The sequence below is a fragment of the Magnolia sinica genome, chromosome 19 (genome assembly GCF_029962835.1).
Source record: "Magnolia sinica isolate HGM2019 chromosome 19, MsV1, whole genome shotgun sequence".
In the NCBI taxonomy this organism is placed as follows: domain Eukaryota; kingdom Viridiplantae; phylum Streptophyta; class Magnoliopsida; order Magnoliales; family Magnoliaceae; genus Magnolia; species Magnolia sinica.
The window spans coordinates 53,404,629-53,425,019 of NC_080591.1; the positions used below are offsets into that span (position 1 = coordinate 53,404,629).

At 42.1% G+C, this 20,391-nt stretch overlaps 1 protein-coding gene across 5 annotated transcripts in view; it reads right to left on the reverse strand.

The window, feature by feature from the left end:
• The window catches only part of LOC131234292 (uncharacterized), a 56,518-nt gene extending 39,089 nt beyond the window's left edge, over nucleotides 1-17,429 (reverse strand). For 2 of the 5 annotated variants that reach the window (XM_058231057.1, XM_058231055.1), the window contains exons 1-7: nucleotides 17,274-17,429; nucleotides 12,579-12,680; nucleotides 11,843-11,916; nucleotides 11,642-11,713; nucleotides 11,512-11,540; nucleotides 2,654-2,704; nucleotides 2,227-2,277 (exon numbers count right to left, since the gene is read on the reverse strand). In XM_058231057.1, the coding sequence (XP_058087040.1) occupies nucleotides 2,227-2,277; nucleotides 2,654-2,704; nucleotides 11,512-11,540; nucleotides 11,642-11,713; nucleotides 11,843-11,916; nucleotides 12,579-12,680; nucleotides 17,274-17,353 (459 nt within the window). In that variant the 5' untranslated portion in view covers nucleotides 17,354-17,429. Of the gene's footprint in view, nucleotides 1-2,226; nucleotides 2,278-2,653; nucleotides 2,705-11,511; nucleotides 11,541-11,641; nucleotides 11,714-11,842; nucleotides 11,917-12,578; nucleotides 12,681-14,884; nucleotides 15,039-15,991; nucleotides 16,062-17,273 lie in introns of those variants that run through there. The other 3 variants (XM_058231059.1, XM_058231058.1, XM_058231056.1) reach the window with 3 other exon arrangements.
• Between the last annotated feature and the right edge of the window lie 2,962 nt (nucleotides 17,430-20,391).

Genomic DNA, 20,391 nt, shown 5'->3' on the forward strand with positions numbered 1-20,391 from the left:
TGGTAAACCGTAGCCTTGGAAATCTTCTACGTTGTTTAGTGGGTGAACGTGTTAAGACTTGGGACCTAATTTTACCAACTGCTGAACTTGCTTATAATGGGTCAGTTAATAGATCTACAGGGTTGAGTCCTTTTGAAATTGTAAGTGGTTATAAACCTAGAATGCCCATAGATCTTTTACCTATGTCTGTAACCCAAAGTCTTCTGAGTCAGCCGATGCATTCGCACGCCATATTCATGATTTGCATACACATATTAGACAGTGGTTAAATAAGAGCAATGATGATTATAAAGTTTCAGCTGATTCTCATCGTAGAGTGCAAGAATTTCAAGAAGGAGACTATGTAATGGTGCAAATAAGGCTAGAGCGATTCTCTCAAGGATCTGCAAAGAAATTACAAGCGCGTAGTGCTGGACCATTCAAGATATTACAAAAGGTTGGGTCCAACGCGTATCGGGTTAACCTTCCACCTGAAATGAGCATTAATCCAACTTTTAATGTGGAAGATCTAGTCCGTGCCCATACTCCCATTGTTGATACATCGTCCCTTTCATGGCCTTTTTCTGAGTTTGCTACCCAACCCCTTCCACCCCCTCCTCCACCCATTACCCATAAAGAAGCAATTGAGGAAATCTTGGATGACGAGATATTATCCACGAGAGATGGGGGTTTCCAAAGGTATCTTGTCAAGTGGAAGAACAAACCATCGTCTGAATCTACGTGGCTGTCGGGCGACGCCTTGCAGGGTATTAATCCAGATCTACTCGAGCGCTACAAAAGTTTCAACTCGTCGGAGTCAAGTTTTTCTCATCCGAGGGGAATTGATGCGGACACAAGCGCATTCAAGGTATACCAACGAAGAAAGCGCCAACCACAAGTGCCGTCCTTGTGGATAGACGACTATTGAGGAGCTGAAGACCTTTCACATGTGATTGGACATATAGAAGACCCCACTCAGGGAAGACACATGTGAAGGAAGATTGGAGAAAGAAGACCGAGCGCCCAAACTTTCCTGTACTTATGTTATTTGCGCGTTTTTGACTTAGTTAGGGGTCTTTTAGTAATTTTATGTCCTTGTTTGCTTATCCTAGGGGTATTTTAGTAATTTTATGTCTTTATTTGCTTATTTAAGTGAGCTAAAGCCCTAAATTTGAATTTTTAACTATTGATTAATGAAAAGCAAACCCTTTGGTTGCCTCCTTCCTCTCTTCTCTCTAATGGTGCTTCTTCTCTTCCCTTGATCTTCTTCTCCTAATTTCTTCTTGTGCCCCTCCAACTTAAGGTAATAATTTTCTTCCTTGTATTTTCCAGTTTTGGCTAATCCTTCTTCGATCAAAATCTTGAGAACCTATCTAAACCCTAAACTCCCAAATTCTCAAATCCCTAATCCGAGAAACTTCTTGGTTCTTCGGACTAGTGATCTTCGTTGATCGATTGGGTGTGACCATGCAAGATCGGGAGGTCTCATCCCTCGCCGGATCCAACCCAAGTAGTAATTGAATTCCATAATCCATGGTTGTGGTGATGGCGTGCTCCATTGCATGTTTCCTTTATGATTTTCTCAGTTATGATGATTACTGTTAGAATTTTAGATCATTTATTCCTTTTATTTCCGCTGTTTAATTATGTCCATGAGCATGCATCATAATTAGGGTTGTCCTGCGTCAATATCTAGTAGTGGATCACCTATCTACTAATGAACTCACCCAGTCTGCATCTGAAAATCTTGTGAGCTGAAGATGACCATTCTATTTATACAAAAGTCCTTGACCTGGTACTCCTTTCAAGTAATGCAAAATTCGAATAACTGCTTCCATGTGAGGTACTCTTAGAGAACTAATGAATTGGCTCACCAAGATCACTGCATAGGATGTCTAATCGAGTACAAATTAAGCAAATAAGTTTTTCAACCAATCTTTTGTACCTCCATGCATCCTCCACTATATCTCATTGATCACGTACAAGCTTGTGAATAGGATACATTGGAGCATTAACTGGCTTGGTCTCAAGAAGACCCATCTCCATGAGTAAATCTAGAACATGTTCCCATTGAGATAGATTAACTTCTTCTTTGGATCTGGCTACTTCTATACCAAAGAAGTATCAAAAATAACCCAGATCTTTTGTGACAAAATGATGTAACAAAAATTATCTTAAATAGAATATAATAACAAAGAAAAGTTTATCTTAATTTAATAAATTTGATTAAAACAGAGAACTATATACCAGTATTAAAGGAATTTCTTTATTTTGAAGTTCTTGATTGATAAAATCCATCTGCAATGCATGAGAAATAAGCAAAATCATACAATGCAAATAGAAAAAAAAAAAAATTGCATTAAAAGATAAATAAAATATGACAAAGAATTCCACTAGAGTGGAAAAAAAAAAGATCCGCATGAGGGAGGATTATTTATTTATTTATTGATTCATTTCAATGGTGAATTCCACAAAGTCCAACAACCTCAAGGCATTGACAACAAAATAGATGGTTTCCGTGTGACAAAACCAATAGCTCTTGGAGTTGCCAACCAAACCATGTAAGACCATAGTGAAAACCATAAACAGCCCTACTGCCGACAATGGAACTTATTTGTCAGTCAATGCTCTCCAAATACATACAATAAGAGAAATGGCCAAACCACAACAATACCTTGTGATTAATTTGATCTTGTAATGAGAACAGCCTTCCATGTTCCCAATCCTAAGCAGGTATGCAAGGAAAAATCATTAGATACAAAGCAAATACTCTGATGCAGATATCCACGACATTTATTAAGTACAAACAAAGTATAAATGGAAACTAACTCTGATACAAGATATCCATGACATTTATTAAGTACAAACAAAAAGCACATGAATATGTGTGCATGTCTCAGTATAAATGGAAACTAAGTACATAGACAAAGTGATTTACAAGAGTTATGCTAATTCCAAACGCCCATCCATCCATTGGCACCAACCTAGCATATGTGTTTGAACAAACTAGCAAACTCTACTAAAGACAGAAGACTATGAAATGAGGAGTTATCACTAGCCATTTTAGATCAAAGCATGGCTAGTGAATTTTTCGGGAAAAAAAAAAAGGATCCTTTTCTAATTTTCAGAAACTCAGAAAATGTCCAGGAATTAGTATTTTAGGTAAGGGCGTCAGTTATTGGAAAGGAAGGTGTTTGGCACCTTTCTCTACCCATGTAAATACAAAGTCCCTACTATTAAGGGAAGTGAAAATCCTTGAATGGAATTTCAAAAACTTGATTTTTTTATTTTTATTTTAAGGAAAGAAAGAAAGAAAGAAAGAAAAAGACAAATAGAAGAATGAAGATGAAAGTTCATTTGGAACATACCAGGTTGGTGCTCAGAGCTACATCCAATTGTTTTTATTCTTCAATTATGGTCTTTGTTTTAATTTTATTTTTTAAACCAAAAATTCGATTCATATATCCAAAAAGTGCCAATTACATTCGGGCCACCCCTAGGAATAAAAGACCCTAGGGGCAGCCTATCATGAGCCAATCAAACTGTGCAAAAACCCAAAAGGAAAAGGAAGACCGACAAAGAAACAGGGGGAACCATCAACTCCTTGCCACCCTATCTCTATTCCTAATCGAACCCAAGCCCACCTTGTCAAGAAACAGAAGACCCCTGACATGGTCCGGAAGGTCTGCCAGGCTGCTCATATCCTCCGACGATTGCTCCCTACTTCCCAACCTAGCCAAGGCGTCCGCCACCTCATTACCTTCCCGGAAGATGTGGCGAAAAAGGAACTGCCCCCTACGCCTGAGCTGGATGGTTCTAGCAAGCCAATACCCCCATTTCCAACCAGGGCTGAGGGACCCATTGAGGAAGTTAACCATGAGCTGAGAATCTGACTCTACTTCCACCCTCAACAAGCCATACGCTAGGCATTTCTCCATCCTGTCATGGATGGCCTTTAGCTCTGCACTGACGTTCGATCCAATCCCATAGGCTGAAGCAAAAGCAAACAAAAACTCTCCTCTGTCGTCCCTAAAAATCCTGCCTCCACTTGAGTTGCCCGGGTTACCCATTACCGACCCGTCAACATTAAGCTTAACCCAACCAGCTGGGGGTTTAACCCATCTAACCACCATAGGGAAATTGGGAGAGGGGATCCAACGACCGTCATCTCCATTAGACAGCCCCCTGCTCCAGACCGGGAAGGTGGACCCATTGAAAGAGGAGGCACAGCTGACATCCACATTTCTTTTAGTCAACCCATCCTGCAAAACCGACAGCCACCACTTGCACCTTGCAATCACGTCTGCCGCCGACGCAGCCTTATTGTCAAAAATAGCTACATTCCTGCATTTCCAAATACTCCACGTGATGACACAGGGAGCCACCTTCTTCAGAAACAAGCGAGACGCGCTGGTCACCGCTGCCCCCCACCATTGGGCCAGCCTAGATGCAACTGACGTCGTGGGGAGAACATGGATACCAAAAAAGTAGCCAAAAAAACTCCAAGCAGCTCCAACAATGTGGCTGTTAAGAAACAGGTGAGAAATCGAATCGAAGGAATGGCCTTGCGGGACATCTCCCTTACAACAAACGCACTTTGACGCCTGAGAGATGCCGTGAGCTTGCACTACATCATCAACTGGCGTCGCCTTCATTAACACTCTGCATGTAAACAAGGAGATCCACGGAGGAAGCTTGCCATGCCAAATTCCTCTAGCCCAGCTCCCATGAGGAAGGGGCGATCTACACTTCTCCCAGGCAGACGCAATGGAGAACTCTCCCAAGGCGGAAACGGCCAAAACGGAGTGTCTGACCCCTGCATTAGGCAGAAACCATGCTGGAAGAAGTGGTCTATCACCCATTGAGGGAGATAAAGAAAGGCCGTCGAAGGCGGAAGAAGCCCAGCCTCGCCCAACACATCTGCAACTTTCAGCTGGAGCAAGGCCGAAGGAAGAGGGACAATTACCAGGCTAAGTAGTTGGCCAAGAACCAACCAATTGTCGTACCAGAATCAGCATTCACCGACACCCAGGTTCCATTACACACAATTATCAACCAAGGGAAGCAGCTCGTAAACCCTCTTCCACAGAGGGGAGGCATACGAAGTAGGGCTAGAAATACTCACCGCAGATAAGTCCTGGGCGTATTTAGCTGACATAAAAGAACTCCAAAGGTTTTTGATCGGCGCATATCTGATAGCCCAAGCCATTTTCAGCCTAAAAGCTTTCATCGTGTCTTTCAATCTCCTAATATCCAAACCCCCTTCCTCCTTGGGAATCGCTATGGTCTTTCAACTTTTCCAGTGGCATTTACTCTTACCCTCAATCCAACCCCAGAAAAAATCCGCAAACCTCTTTTCTAGCTTGGATAGGACCTGGGTCGGGATGTGGGCCGCAGCCAACGAGTGAATGGGAATACTATTAAGCATGTGACGCAGTAATACCGATCTACCTGCTTGAGAGAGGCATCTCGCCTTCCAACCCCGAATCCGAGCTTCCACTTTGTCAATCAAAGGTTGAAAATCAGACACTTTCAGCCTACCCGATGCCATCGGGACCCCCAGGTACAAGAAACCTGCCGGCGCCCTGGCAATCCCAAGAACCAACTCAATCGTCCTCACCCTCGACTCTGAGATCTTGGAAGAGTTAAAGAAGGAGTTTTTCCTCAAGTTAATCTTCTGCCTCAAAGTTGTCTGATATGTCAAAAGGAACTCCTACAAAGCCCTCAGCGATGCTAGACCCCCATTCATAAACAAAAGAGTGTCGTCCGCATATAGCAAGTGGGAAATGGTCCGACAGCCGGTTCTAACTTTATACGGCTGACATCGACCTCAATCCGTCAGCGATTTGAGCCCTCTACCCAGCACTTCTGCCGCCAGGATGAATAAGCTGGGAGAAATGGGGTCCCCCTGTCGTAGACCTCTTGAGGATTTGAAGAAACTCGAAATCTCATCATTTACAGGGACCGAAAACCAATTGTTCACCTAACATTTCTCAACAAGCTCTATCGACTGATAGGAGAAGCCGAATCTATGTAAGACAAGCTTGAGGAATCCCCACTCAAGCCTATCATAAGCCTTTTCCATATCCAACTTAAGGATAACATTTCCTCCCCGGACTTTTCTGTTCAAGTCCCGAAACAGCTCCTGGGAGAGGGCAATATTCTCTGCCATAGATCTGCCCTTAATGAACGCACCTTGTTCCGCTGAGATGAGGTTGGGAAGCATTGAATTCAGCCTTGCTGCCATTATTTTCGAGAAAATCTTGTATAGGCGGTTACAAAGGCTTATGGGTCTAAAATCTGCAAAGGATTTAGGAGCTGCTGACTTCGGGACAAGGCAGATCAAGGACGCAGCAACAGCTCTCGGCAGGGGACCACCCTGGAATAGAAACGAAACCATCTTCAGCAGGTCCTGACCCACAATTCCCCAGCAAGCAGAGTAGAAGGAGGCAGAGAACCCGTCAGGGCCGGCAGCGCCCTCAGACGAGATGGACAGCACCACCTGCTGGACCTCTGCAAGAGTGGGAGGGGCCATGAGCATGGAATTCTGATCCGGCAAGACCATGTGAGGAATGACCTCTAATAATTCGATATTAATCTGAGGAGCAGACGTGAATAGTTTCTGAAAATGATCCACTGTCGCACCCTTAATATCAGCCAACTGATTCACAACCTGGCCTGATTCTAACTAAACCTGGCTGATAACAGCTCTCCTCTGCTTTTCGGTTGCTGCAGCATGAAAGAACCGGGTGTTCTTGTCACCTGCTTCCAACCAACTGATACGCGCCTTCTGCTTCCAGAAATTCTCTTCCAACAATTGAGGACAAGTCAGAATCGCGGCAGATTGATTGAACAAAGCTAGCTGCTCACTGGAAGGGCCCGAAATCGGATCAGCGTCTGCAAGCTGCCTCTCGCAGCTCTCCAGATCCCGCTCAGCCCAAGCAAGCTGCTCAAAGATGTTACCAAACACGTCTTTGTTCCACACCCTTAAGGCCTGCTTGACTTTCTTCAGCTTGAGCAGGATGTTGAAAACCGGGTGGACCGTTTCTTCCGAGCATCAAGCTTCCTTCACTAACTAATAGGAGACGTGGTGAATCCACATGCATTGGAATTTGAACGGCTTCGCAGAAGGGGCTAAAACCTGGGGAAAACTCAACAGTAATGGGGCATGGTCCGAATTGACATGAGGAAGATGAGATACCTGGAAAGTTGGAAACGCAGTAACCCAGGCAGCATTCATCAAGGCCCTGTCCAACCTTGCCCACACACGCGCCGCACCGCCCTGATTATTACTCCAAGTGAAACGGTTCCCAAGAAACCCGCATCTTGGAGCCCTGCTCAATCGACAGCCTCAGCAAAATCCCTCAAGCTGGCACTGTCAGCCCGCCTACGGCTCCTCCTTTCATCAACCGTCATAGTTGTGTTAAAGTCCCCACACACCGCCCAAGGGGAGGTAATAACTGAGGAGGAGGCAACCAGTTCCCCCCAAAGGGACCTACGTTGCACCCTGTCGCAACTAGCATAAACAAAAGTAATCGAGATAGGCGTCGAAATGGCCTGCAGAGCAAAAACTATAAACAGAGATTGGTCAGACTTGTTAGAAAGTGAAGGAGAAATCTGATTTCTAACAAAAACCCAGATCTTTCCCCCAAGATCTGAGTTGGAGAAGGATTGATGGAAGCCCAAGGACAGGCCAATCCCCAGTCTCTTGTCATCAGGAATCATCGGTTCAAGCAAAGCCAGAATACACGGATCATACTGGGTAATAAGCCTTTTAGAGTACAAGATAGAGCGCCTATTACCAATCCCACGGACATTCCAAACGAGGACTTTATCCATCAGTCACACAGCCTGAATTAACCGCCCTTCTCTTTAGTCTTCGGAGTCTCGATTCCCAATCACCTCGAGTGTATAGCACCCTAGCCCTTCGCAGCAGCTTCTTTCGCTTTGTGTCCGCCGGCATAGGGCCACTAGCTACCGTCACCAGATGAGTTGTCTGGCAGGTAACAGGGGACAACGTTGCTACAGGATTCACAGCCTGGCCATCTATCTTACCCTCCGCCTCAAAGAACGGGGACAGGTCGATGGAGATCTCAGCATCTCGACCTCCTAAAACAGGAGACTGCTGCACGGCACCCATTTGGGGAGAGAAATTCCCCGAGATAACCCCCCTATCCATCTGCGAAATAAATTTAGACGAAGAGGGTACCGACACCTCAGCTTCCAGCGGACTGTCACTGGCATAATCCTGCCTATCAGGGGCCTCGTGGTCGGAACTACGAGGGGAATTACCCACAGATTTTGATCTGCAATTACTGGATTTCCTTCTAACATATCGCAAGAGGGGTCCTGACACTTGCAACGGCATTAGGACTTGAGGAGCATTACCGAACATTCTCTCCATCAGAGAAGGGACCAGCTGATTACCCGTAGAGATACGGGGATGGCTGGGGGAATCCCTTTGCACTTCAATTATGGTCTTTACTTGTTTTCTTCTTCTTCACTTGCTCTCTGTCTTCTTGGATTGACTTAAATTATACGAAAATTGGGATGGAAGAACAAAACAAGAGGATGCCTCCTTTGAGTTTACGAAGCCAATACTCACTACCCAAAGGGGAAGAGTCGTACTCAACCTTTCGAAAATAGAGATCCCCAAGGTCTCTAACATTCGAGACATGTTCTTTGTTAATGCAGGGGCATTTTCATACCGAGCTCAAGTGGGGTTGTTGGGGGAATGCAGGGACACACTCAGGGTGGGTGACCCATGTGATTTGGGGCCCACGGGGGAGACCTCATGTTCAAAACTCCTCACTGGAGGTGATTAATGCAAGGGCATTTCACACCGAGCTCAAGTGGGGTAGCCCGTGGGATGCGGGGACACACTCAGAGTGGGCGGCCCATGTAATTTGGGGCCCACAAGCCCACGAGGGGGGTTCGGCCGAGGTCCTAACCCATGACATGTGGGGCCTGAGCTATGAGATAAAGGGATCAATTCGTCATACTCTAACAATTCGAGATTTTAGAGCAAGTGGTTAATTGTCATGCATCAAATTGGTATCAGATTGGGAGGTCTCGTGTTCGAAACTCCTCACCAGAGGTGATTAATGCAGGGGCATTTTCACATTGGGCTCAAGTGGGGTAGCCCGTAGGATACGAGGACACACTCGAGGTGGGTGACCCATGTGATTTAGGGCCCACGGGGGAGGTCTCGTGTTCGAAACTTCTCACCGGGGGTGATTAATGTGGGGGCATTTCACACCGAGCTCGAGTGGGGTAGCCCGTGGGATGCGGGGACACACTCGGGGTGGGGTGGCCCATGTGATTTGGGCCCCATGAGGGGGGTTCAGCCAAGGTCCTAACCCATGAGAAGTGGGGCCCGAGATATGAGATAAAGGAATTAATTCGCCATACTCTAACAGTTCGAGCTTTTAGAGCAAGTGGTTAATTGTCCTGCATCATTTGTTCTTCTCTATTCTTCTAATATTTTATTTTTGCAGGAATTTTACCAGGAGGGTTGTTGAGTGGGAGGTTTAAGGGTAAATAACGGTATGTTAAGGGATAACTGAGATAGAAGGATGCTTCTCAAAGGCATCTAGATGTTTGGGTTTGCAAGGGTAGGATTAGGAACTTGTCAAAATCTCACAGTTATTAGAGGGTAGAAATGGAATTTCACAAAACATGGATTATTTTAGGTAGTCTTGTAAATAAAAGGTAGATCAGGTTCTAACTAATGATCCTTGGCGTAATTTTGTAAAACTTGGGTCAAATTGTCAAAAGGAATATGGATTTTGGGTTTTGAATTTTCACGCACTGACATAAAGGTCATTTGTGAATTGTTCCCTGCATAAATTTAGCCTGGGAACCACTCAGTTTTTCAATCATAACTTAGTGCTCAAGCGTCAGTTTGGATGATCTAGGGCTTCTTGGAAAGCTAGTTTAATGAGATTGACTTGAGGCTAAAATTCGATGGGGTTATAAAGATATGCCTCTAGAAGTTGGGAACTTTCTAAACCTTCCAGTCAAACCGGTCTCCGAGCACCATCTAGTGAATTGACTGTCATAAGGTCTAAAGATTGGATGGGGTTGATTTTGGGTTTGATTGAGGTGGGATATTTTCCAAATTGTGTAAGGGATGTGGGAGTAATTGGGACCCGAAGAAGTTCGGAAAATGAGAGGCTTTCTAGGTGGCGGAAACAGCATTTCCTCAATCCAAACAGACAATTAAAAAAATATCTCTCTCACAAGAGGAAAAGTACTTTCACCGGCTAGAGGTTTACATTTAAAACACTTATTTGGTTGGTGGAAAAGGCATTTCCACCAGCCAGAGAAGCCTATAAAAAAATATACGGGTTGTGGGCCCCGTGCCAAAATTGAGCTAGGTCCCACACCTCTCAACCTCTCGGATCAATTGTTAAGATTCCGAGGCAAATTTGGATGAGTCTAAGATAGACATGGTAGCATTTCAGACCCGGGTTGAAGCTTCCAAACTATCATGAAGGATAAATAACTAAAATAGGAAGTGAACAACATTGAAAAGATCTTAGAAACATATAACAAGTGGGTGAAAACAGGATGCACAATCATGTTTGATGGATGGACCAACTGAATAAATAGGTCTGTTATTAATTTTTTCCTAAATAGTCCTAGTGGTCCAGTTTTTAAGGTCCATTTATACATCAGACTTCTCACGAATGTGGACAATTTGCCTGAACTTCTCGATTCAGTAGTTGAAGAAGTTGGGGAGGTTAATGTGGTTTTATTGATTACGAACAGTGCATCGACCTAAGTGAAAGCTGGTAAAATGCTTATGAGAAGGAGAAAGCGGTTATTTTGGTAACAGTATGCAGCGCACTGCATCAAACTTATGATTGCCAATATGGGAAAGTTGTCAGTCTATGCGGAGACAGTCACAAAAGCAAAGCACACTCACGATTTACAGGCAAAAATCAAGTGACAAATAGAAGAAAACAATGTGAAGTAGCATGATACGGAGAAAGCTTGAGAAGTTTTACAACAAAGGAAATTTTGTTATGGTCTATTTGAGTTGAGAACATTTTCCAAAGGGTACATACAAAAAGCTTGAATCCAAGAAGATTTTTCCATGCTGAATTCAAAGGAAAATTAGATAAAAAGTATATGAGTTTGGGTTTCCTGAAGCCTAGGATGTTTCCCCAGTATTCAATGTCTCTAGCCTATTTGACTGTAAAGGAGACTGAACAGGCACAGGAAGCACAAGAAGAAATCAGCCAAGACGTCAATAAGCAGTTACATCTCCCGCCCTCCTCCCTCTCACCCTCACGCAGATGTGTTACCAATCTCTGAATCATAACCCACACATCCATTTCTGCCTTAAGATTACCAGTTCATACGAGAAACCCTTATAGCCAATTGTTTTGGTAACTCATGGTAATAAAATTCAACAAAATCAAAAGCAAATTAGTTGATCCTAAGGTTGAAAAAAATGCTCTTAGCTCTCTATTGATTGAAGCATAGCGAACAAGGATTGCACTTCTAAATAATGGAGGTAACAACCTTTCTCGTCTGTGCAATGTGCCCAATTGCTGAAGATTCACATAAAGAAAGCATTAGGAAGCAAGCAATGAGTAGATCAAAGAATCCAGCATCATAACTTCAATGCCAAAAAGGAAGCACCCTCGCTTGCCTGTTATAGACGCATTTCCTTCTAGTTGCTCATAGAGTGATTCAACAAACTCTTTATAGAATGAAACAACACCTACAGTAAAAATCCAAAAATCATGCACACTGCATGTAAGAAATTTCGCATAACAAAAACAAATTTAGTTCACAAAAATGATATCATTCTGCTCTCTACATTCAAAAGATGGATAAATCCATGTACAACCTGGGTTTCCAGGGATAAATAAAATATGCATTGAGGGATCTTCTGAGTGCATCTCGAGTAACTCAGTAGTAAAGCTGCAGGATAAACAAAAATAACTAATTATAAGTAAAAGCATAGCCATCAACTGCCAAGGAAAGAAAAAGGGGGAAAAAAAGTTTTTGTTTTATTTTGTATGCCCACTCATTACGAGGCAATCTGGTAATTCCTTATTTATTGCTTGTCTTTACCGTTTGGACTCATGTTTCACAATCCTTAAAGCACTTATTAAGTCTCTTTAGCTACCAGCCTCTCTCTACTCTCTTCCTCTTTTTCTAACTAGTTTTTTTTTTTTAGCGATCTAGGATCTGTTCCATGGCATCAAAGGAGGATCAACACTGAGGTTCTGATCTCTTTTGTTCTAGATGTCATCATCATCAACACTACTAGATGTAACAAAAATTAAAAATTAAAAGAGCACAATTTAAATACACGGTGAGCACCGATCAGAAAAATGCACACGATGAGCACAGAGTAAGAGTGCATATCATCTCCCTCAATTGAGCGACAGTTGGTGGGAATATAGCAAGATTCAAAATGCAAGTTTTCATATGCCCATTTTGAAATGTGTTTTAAGATTCCTGCTTACCATTATTGGGCAGTGGTTAGCATGTGTGCACCAACTCTCAGTGCACACTTTGTGCAAATGATCTTTTCCCAGAAAAATAATAATGATAAATAATAAATAATAAGAACGCACCTTGAAACCTTGCACAACCGGATGGTGGCGCGCTTTCTCCCTTCAAACAGTGAAGTTTCTGTGTCCATGTGACTACTTCTATACCTTGGAACCGACACAACCCTGCAAATTTTAATTCCGATGTTCTCTTAGAAAAGAGAAGAGAAAGAAGATAAAGAAAACCCTGAAAAAGAGAGGATATGAAAGAACACTAAAATACAAGGTGCTAATCCATGGGGATAATGAAAGTCCATAACCAAATCATCCCTATTAATTGCAAGCATGAAATCAAATTTTATCAAGCAATAAGAACACGAGTGCCTGGAATAAATAGATCAGAAGACAAGAATTAGAAATGCATGGAGATGATGATCACACTTAGCATTAAGTTTGCCTTGGCCAGAGTTACATCATATTAGATCAAATGAACGTCTGTCAAACTATATAAGAGTTTAATTACATGAGACCCACTGACATTCAAATCCATGTTTGAAATAGAAAGCAAAGGAAAGGAGGCATGCAATGTGGTAAACAAGAAAAACAATTTTAACTCTTAGTACTTAAACATCAGATGTCATTACTTGGAGTTGTCACATGGGAGTTCATAAAAACAGATTGCATTAGTGGCAGGCGTCATGTTGCAACTGACATGAAGCAAGAACGTGGGGCTTGTTACCAAGCAATGATTCTAGCTTCTGATATTAAAATGCATATAAGATGCCTGATTCTGAACATAATTGCATGATTAAGATAAATCTGAGGGTGGCAAATTCATCGGCAATAGGCCAGTTTGTCTATTCCACTCTCCACTGTACACAACATGGAGACACTAGTGATGGGAGCAAAACCACCATTTTACAGAGTCTGGTAAGTTACCAATCATCATCATCATCATCTAAGCCTTATCACAAATAACTGGGATCGGCTACACAAATCCTATTCCGCCATTCAACAATATCCAGAGCCATATCCTTAGTTAAAACTTCAATTTTTTTCTTACTAACTCCACCCACATCCTTTCGGGCCTTCCTCTTGCGCTTTTAGAACCTGCAACCTTACCCAACTCACTGCTAACCGCTGCAGTTCTCGGTCTCTGTTGCACATAGCCAAACCATCTAGGTCTACTTTACCTCATCTAATAACCTCATCTAATTACCTATTGATGCTACTCCCAAGTTCCATTTTGGATGCATTCATTTCTAATACTAGCCCACTTCGTCTTGCCACACCTCCATCCCAACATCCTCATTTCAGCTGCACTCATCCTTTAAACATGTTGTCCCTTGACTACCCAACATTTTGTCGCATGAAGCATGGCTGATCTTGTAGCCATCCTACGAAATTTCCCTTAAGTTTCATTGGTATGCAGCAAGAGGCGCATCTCCACTTCATCCACTCAACTCTAGTATTATGAGCAACATCTTTCTCAATCTCTTCACTCTCCTGAATTATCAACCAAATATATAAAAAATTATCATTTTGGGATACTTCTTGGTGAAAAAAAAAAAAAAAAATTAACTAATTCCTCATGTGCAGAAAGGGAAACTGTCTATTTCAAAATGTTAACAAGTATAAACAGCTGGGAAGAGAGAGAGAGAGAGAGAGAGAGAGAGAGAGAGAGCTTCATGCAACTAAGTTTTTATATACACAACAAAGGTAGTTCAGTTTTTTCTATAGAGGAAAATTTATAACTACTAACGTCTACCTAGAGCACGCAACCCAAAGAGCAACACAAAAGATTATACACAATATTGTGGTGGTGAGACATGCCATTCCTGATAACTATAAGTGTATAAGTAGCCAATTTAGCCAAAATATTGGCTACTGCATTTGCTTCCCTATAGACATTTCGTGTGGTACAGCTTCTAATCTATCTTAACTTCTCCCTTCATTAGATCATCAACACCTGCACTCTCCAAGTAGGGTTCACCTGATAAGCAGGACTTGAATCCTAAACTTGAAATCACCCTCAACATAAAGGTGTTGGATGTTCAACTTTGACACGAGATTTGAAAAGGCACCAAGAATATAGTTTTGGCAAAGATAATCAAACTCATCCCACTTGTAACGGACAACAGTCAGTTCCGATTCTTATAGACCAGTAGGCTTCGGCTGATTTATGAAATAGGCCGCTAGAAGAGTCATGAGGTACAACATCTTCTGCTTCCACCTCTTAAAGTGTTTGCTATCAAAATTATCAAGGCGAACTAATTTATTCCCATTCAATATATTTCCCAAACCCATGGGCTATTATCTAAAAACTGTTAGAATAAGTGGAATATGAAATATTCAAACAATAATAAATCAAGAAATAAAGAATGGCACACCTATTGAAGCAATCGCAAATTTAATGATTCAGTTGACAACGAATCTGATTACTTGCTAGAGTGATGCGCATATACAATCGCTCACCTTGAGATAAATCACGCCTCTCAGCAGATTTTACGATGTAGCAGGCTCCTAGCACGCTGTCCCCAGGAAACAATCGTTCAGCGTACGGTTTCAACAGCGTGCACAAGCCACCTAAAAACCCAACATCAATACCACCACACCTTCTTCATATGCTTAGAGAGAAGAAGAAAAAATGAGAATTTTGAAGAACGAAAACAGAGAAGAGAAGTTTGTTGTTGTTGCTTTTGTGAAAACCTTAAAGAGACCACCCCCTTATTTATAGACAAAGACAAAGAGAGTCCCAATCTCACTATGATATAAAAACAGGAAGTTGAGATGTGCCCGGATTTGAGGAGACACGTCTCCCTTAATGAAAACGGTCTTAGAAAGTAGGGCACATCCAACAGTTATTTTTAAAACAATAGCTGATAATGATTAATTAAAATCAAAATAACTTCTAGCAAAATCAAGCTCATCAAGACTTTAAAAAAAAAGGACCCGCTTGATCTCCCACCCCCCCCTCTCTCTCTCTCTCTCACACACACACACACACTCTATTCCCTTTTTTTAGATACCCCAACTCAAGTCCATCTTAAAAGTAACACAATGCAAGTTAGAGCACCAAACCCCTAGTGTGGGTGCTAAAGAAGGATATAGCAATTTGGTTATTTCCAATTCAGTTATATAATGCATACAAACAGGACAAGTTGTCCAATTTTGAAGAAACGAGAAAATTAATTAGCATAAAACAAATGGATGCTCATTTACTAATATCGGACTATTACCAATTTTCATTTCAATCACCCATATAGTGTCCACCAATCCCAATTTTTGGTTTTTGATTCATCTAGATTGGGAACGCTAACAGTGGAGGTTTGTGCTCTCATTGTTGGTCCCAAGCCTAAATATAGGAGAAGTGTTGCATCAATTGTGTCAATCTTTGGCCACAGCATTTTCTCAAGCATCCTAGCAATCGGTTGAACAAGATTTGTGTAGCGAACCCAATTAGTTGGGATAAGCCTTAAATGATGAAGATGATTCACCTAGATTGAGACTCCCAATTTGGATGGTTTGATTTGAGTTACTAGCATTCACTTGTATAATTTGTGGTGCCTGCATATCAATCATCAAACTTTGAAATAATATAATTCCATAGCACTGCCATTAAACAACAACGACGACAACAACAACAATAAGAATATCTTGTAGAGCTTGCAACCCTTTTTATGGAGTGCAGGACACCAACAAGAGTGTTCTCCAAGACCATCCATGGTGGCAACTCTTCAACTGTACAAATGGTGCCGTAGTACAGCAATCCAGACCATCCAATTCTATGACCCAATTGCAGATGGGAACACAGTTACACTGAGAAGATGACACCGACCCATATGATTCTGCCATTGGAATTCTACCTCTCTATTCCACTTTCAACCATCCACTTGATAGCGATCAATTGGATGGCTAGGATCGCTTGATCAGCGCAATGTCAGAGGACATTCTCCATCCACAATGTGCCCCACAATTTGGACGGTCTGGATACTGTACATGATTACCACATGTGCAGATAATGACACCACCAATCTCAAGATGGAGATCACCTATCATAGGAATTCCATCAATGGGTTCAGAACCTCAGATTAGGAGGCCCCTATAGGTGGAAGGAATGTGGGGCCCACCACGATGTCCATGAGAAATCCACTCCATCCATCAGTTTCACCAGCTCAGATTAGGAGAGGCAGATCAAAAACTCAAGTGGGCCACACGACAGGAAACAGTGGGGGATGGAAACACCCATCATCAAAACATACCCATGGCCCACCATGATGTTTATATGCCATCCAAACCGTTCATAATGTCATTACTACTGGAACGAAGTAAACCAACAAAAAATAAATAAATAAATAACAAAATACAGCATACAAATATTAGCATGATCCAAAAATTGTAGGCCCATGGAGGTTTCAATGGTCGGCGTTCAATCCCCAGTGTTTCTCATGCGTGACCCAGTTGAGTTTTGGATCTGCCTCAAATTTTTAATTCATGAACTGACATGAACTGGCCAAATTGATGTACCGAGTACATGCCGCACGCAAATCGCAGCGGGTCCAACATAGCTTCCGCCTACAGTAATTTCCTGCAGGTAGGGGCCACAGGCAATTCGCACCCCCAATCTAAGCTGAGAAACGCAGGAAAGACAGTAAATTGAAATGACATAACAGAGAGCGCATTTTCCAAGAGTACAATTTCTAAGTGCATGAGTATCAGGTGTCATAGGCAGCCAGAGTATCAAATGAGAGAGAGAGAGAGAGAGAGAGAGAGAGAGACCTTGAAGAGAAGGGGCGACGGAAGAAGAAGCGAGAAACGCAGCTACTGCAACGTACGACGGAAGTGGGAAGAATCAGCATTTGATTTCTTTTATTGCTCGCCGAGTCGCCCACGCTGCTCTGGCTGGCATGCTTTTATCACAGAAATGAACGGTTAGAAACAAACTAACCGACGGCCTGTGTTCATCACGCATGCGTGCCCCGCCAGATGAGTGGGACAGTCTGGATTTTGTTGTTGGAAATGTCTTGTGCTGCGTTGGCACGTGCTACACGACACTGACGGTTTAATTTGAGGGAAGCGGATTAGGTACCCCAGCCCCACCGGCCTCACGGGCCGTGGCCCACCTTGATGTATGTGTAGTATATCCACGCCATCCATCCGTTTTGCTAGATCATTTAAGGAAATAAACCCAAAATTAAAGTAGATACAAATCTAATGTGAAACACACTACATGAAACAATAGTAAGTGACTATTAAAAACTTGCTGTGGGCTATCAAAGTTTTGTATCAAGCTGTTTTTTTTTTTTTTTAAACTTCATCTAGATTTTTGTGACCTTATCAACAGGTTGGATGGAAAATAAACATTATTTTTGGCCTCAGGAAGTTTTTAACGGTGGGCGTTCAATCATCATTGCTTCCTTTAGAATGGTTAGCCTGAGATTTTTTCTCTTCTTTTTTGGGTTCATGCCTCCACGTTGATCTGAAAATATGGATGGACGGTGTAGATATACTACACATACAACAAGGTGGGCCCTACGGTCAAGGCCGCAGGGTTGGGTAAGGCCGTGGCTACACTTAATCCGCTTCCTAATTTGAGTTGCTGCGGACGCGACTTGCCTCTTTAAGGCGTTACACAAATCCTTGTAACCCCAATCTCTATGAGGCCCACGGTGATGTTTGTGTTAAATCTACTCCGTCCATCTGTTTATACAGCTCATTTTATGATATGAGCCCAAACATGAGCAAGATCCCAAACTCAAGTGGGGGAAGGACGCCCAACATTATGAACCCTCTTAATGCCACTTTAGTTTTATATCAAGCTGATATTTGTGTTTTCCAATCATCCAGGTGGGACACCTTATGAACGGTTTGGATAGCATATAAACAACGCTGGTAGGCCCAAGAAGGTTTTAACCGTTGGTTTTTCTATTCCTACTGTTTTTTTGTGGCTTGGCCCACTCAGAGTTTTGGATCTCCCTCGTATTTGGGCTCATGTATTAAAATGAGCTGGCGAAACAAATGGACGGAATGGATATAGCACAACATCAGGATGGGCCCACACAGCTTCAGTTATACTGAATGGATATGGAATGGATATAGCACAACATCAGGATGGGCCCACACAGCTTCAGTTACACTGGGTTCCTAGTGGCGCCCAATTGCTGCCTGCCACGTGCGCAGTTGTTGAGTTGGTGTGTATTCATGCCATCATCTGCTAGCCTATCATGCTGGTCCACCCATGTAGGGGTGAGGATCATTTAAGTACTGTAATTAGGAAAATAAAAGTCATATGCCTATGGTTATAGTATAATAACTGTGGTGGACCCATACATTTACTAAAGCAAATTTATTATGGTTGGTTGGTAAACTAATCAAGTGGGAGCAAATTTAATATGGATGGTTGGTAAACTAATCAAGTGGGCCACTGCTTATGAAAGAGATGTGTGCAATTCTTGATCCCATCAGAAAAATCAGAAAAATTAAGTTTGTTTGCTGGACATATGGGTGCAATTCTCAATCCCATCGAAAACCCCTTCGATCCCATTGAAAACAAGTTCGATGCCATCGAAATTATCATGAATATTAGGGTGAACTTGCTAGATAGTTTTGAACGTTTCTCGATCTCATCGAGTACATGTTCGATGATATCAAAACTAGTTTGATGCCATCAAATGATAGGCGATCTCGTTGAAGGACTTACACAGAATTTAAAAGTCGATTGATGTTAGTTTCCAAATTCGAATCGAACTCTTCGAATTGACTTCAATCCAATCGAAGTCCTATCAAAGCTCCCATCGAAGCTGCGTAACCTGTGTAAATTGAAGTCAGTTTTTAAGTCGGTCCGAACAAAGCCTATATAAAGGAGTTTTCTGAGTTCTTCTAAGCACAAATTAAGGTAGGAAGAGTAGAACAAGGAGTGTTGTTGCTCAAGGCATTCTTTCTTTCTTTTCTAGTTAGTTTTCATAATTTTTCTTTAAGATTTTTAGTTCAATCATGTCTATGGTTAACTAATCTCTTAGGTAGAACTAAGAAGTGAAGCTTGTAGTTTATTTTAATGCTTATTTTACCTTAATTCAAGTATATGTTGAACTCCATTGATTTTTAGTTTGAATGAATGAATATTTTCAGTTTATTGTGGTCTATTGTTATTTCCGAGCACGGTAGATGCTTAAGAAGTTTTTAATATGTTCTTATCTGTTTTGCAATTGTGTGATCTGTAAAATTCCGTGATCTACCATTGTCTCCAGGCATGGTTGATGCTTTGAATTCCCTGCGATTATTACATTAGTGCTATATGAGGTAACTAATCCATTGAAAGTTCATAATCTCATTATGTTTTAACCGCTCTATCATCCAACTGGATAGATTAGGACTTTGATTCCAGTTGAAGTATTGATTGAATCAAGTAAGGTAGTATTAAGATAGTTGTAAGTGAATCATTGGCACTCTAGTTCCTCATTATCTTTGATAAATTATTCACAATTAATCTTTCTTATTCCAGATTCTAGTTTAGTTCTGATTCTAGTTTTAGTTCTATTTTATTTCAGAAAGCACACATATAGTAAGTCCCTGTAGATTCGACCTTGGTCTCATCAGGATTATTACTACAGCGCAGCCTGCACTTGGGGTTGTGAACATTAAGAGATGTGGTATGGGTGGTAAAAAGAGGGGTCTCAATGGTATTTTAGTCATTTTTGGAGTCCAAGTACAATACTCGAGGTGGGGGTAGAATTCTCTCTCCTTCATTGAAGTGTGCCCTGATTTGCGAAAGCATCCACATAGTAGGCAGCACATTGTGTGCCACCTGTCTCGTGGATGGTTCCCAAATTGTAGTCATAGTCTCTATAGACCTTGGGCACCTCCTTGGGTTGTTTGGTTTTTAGGATGGACTAGGTCT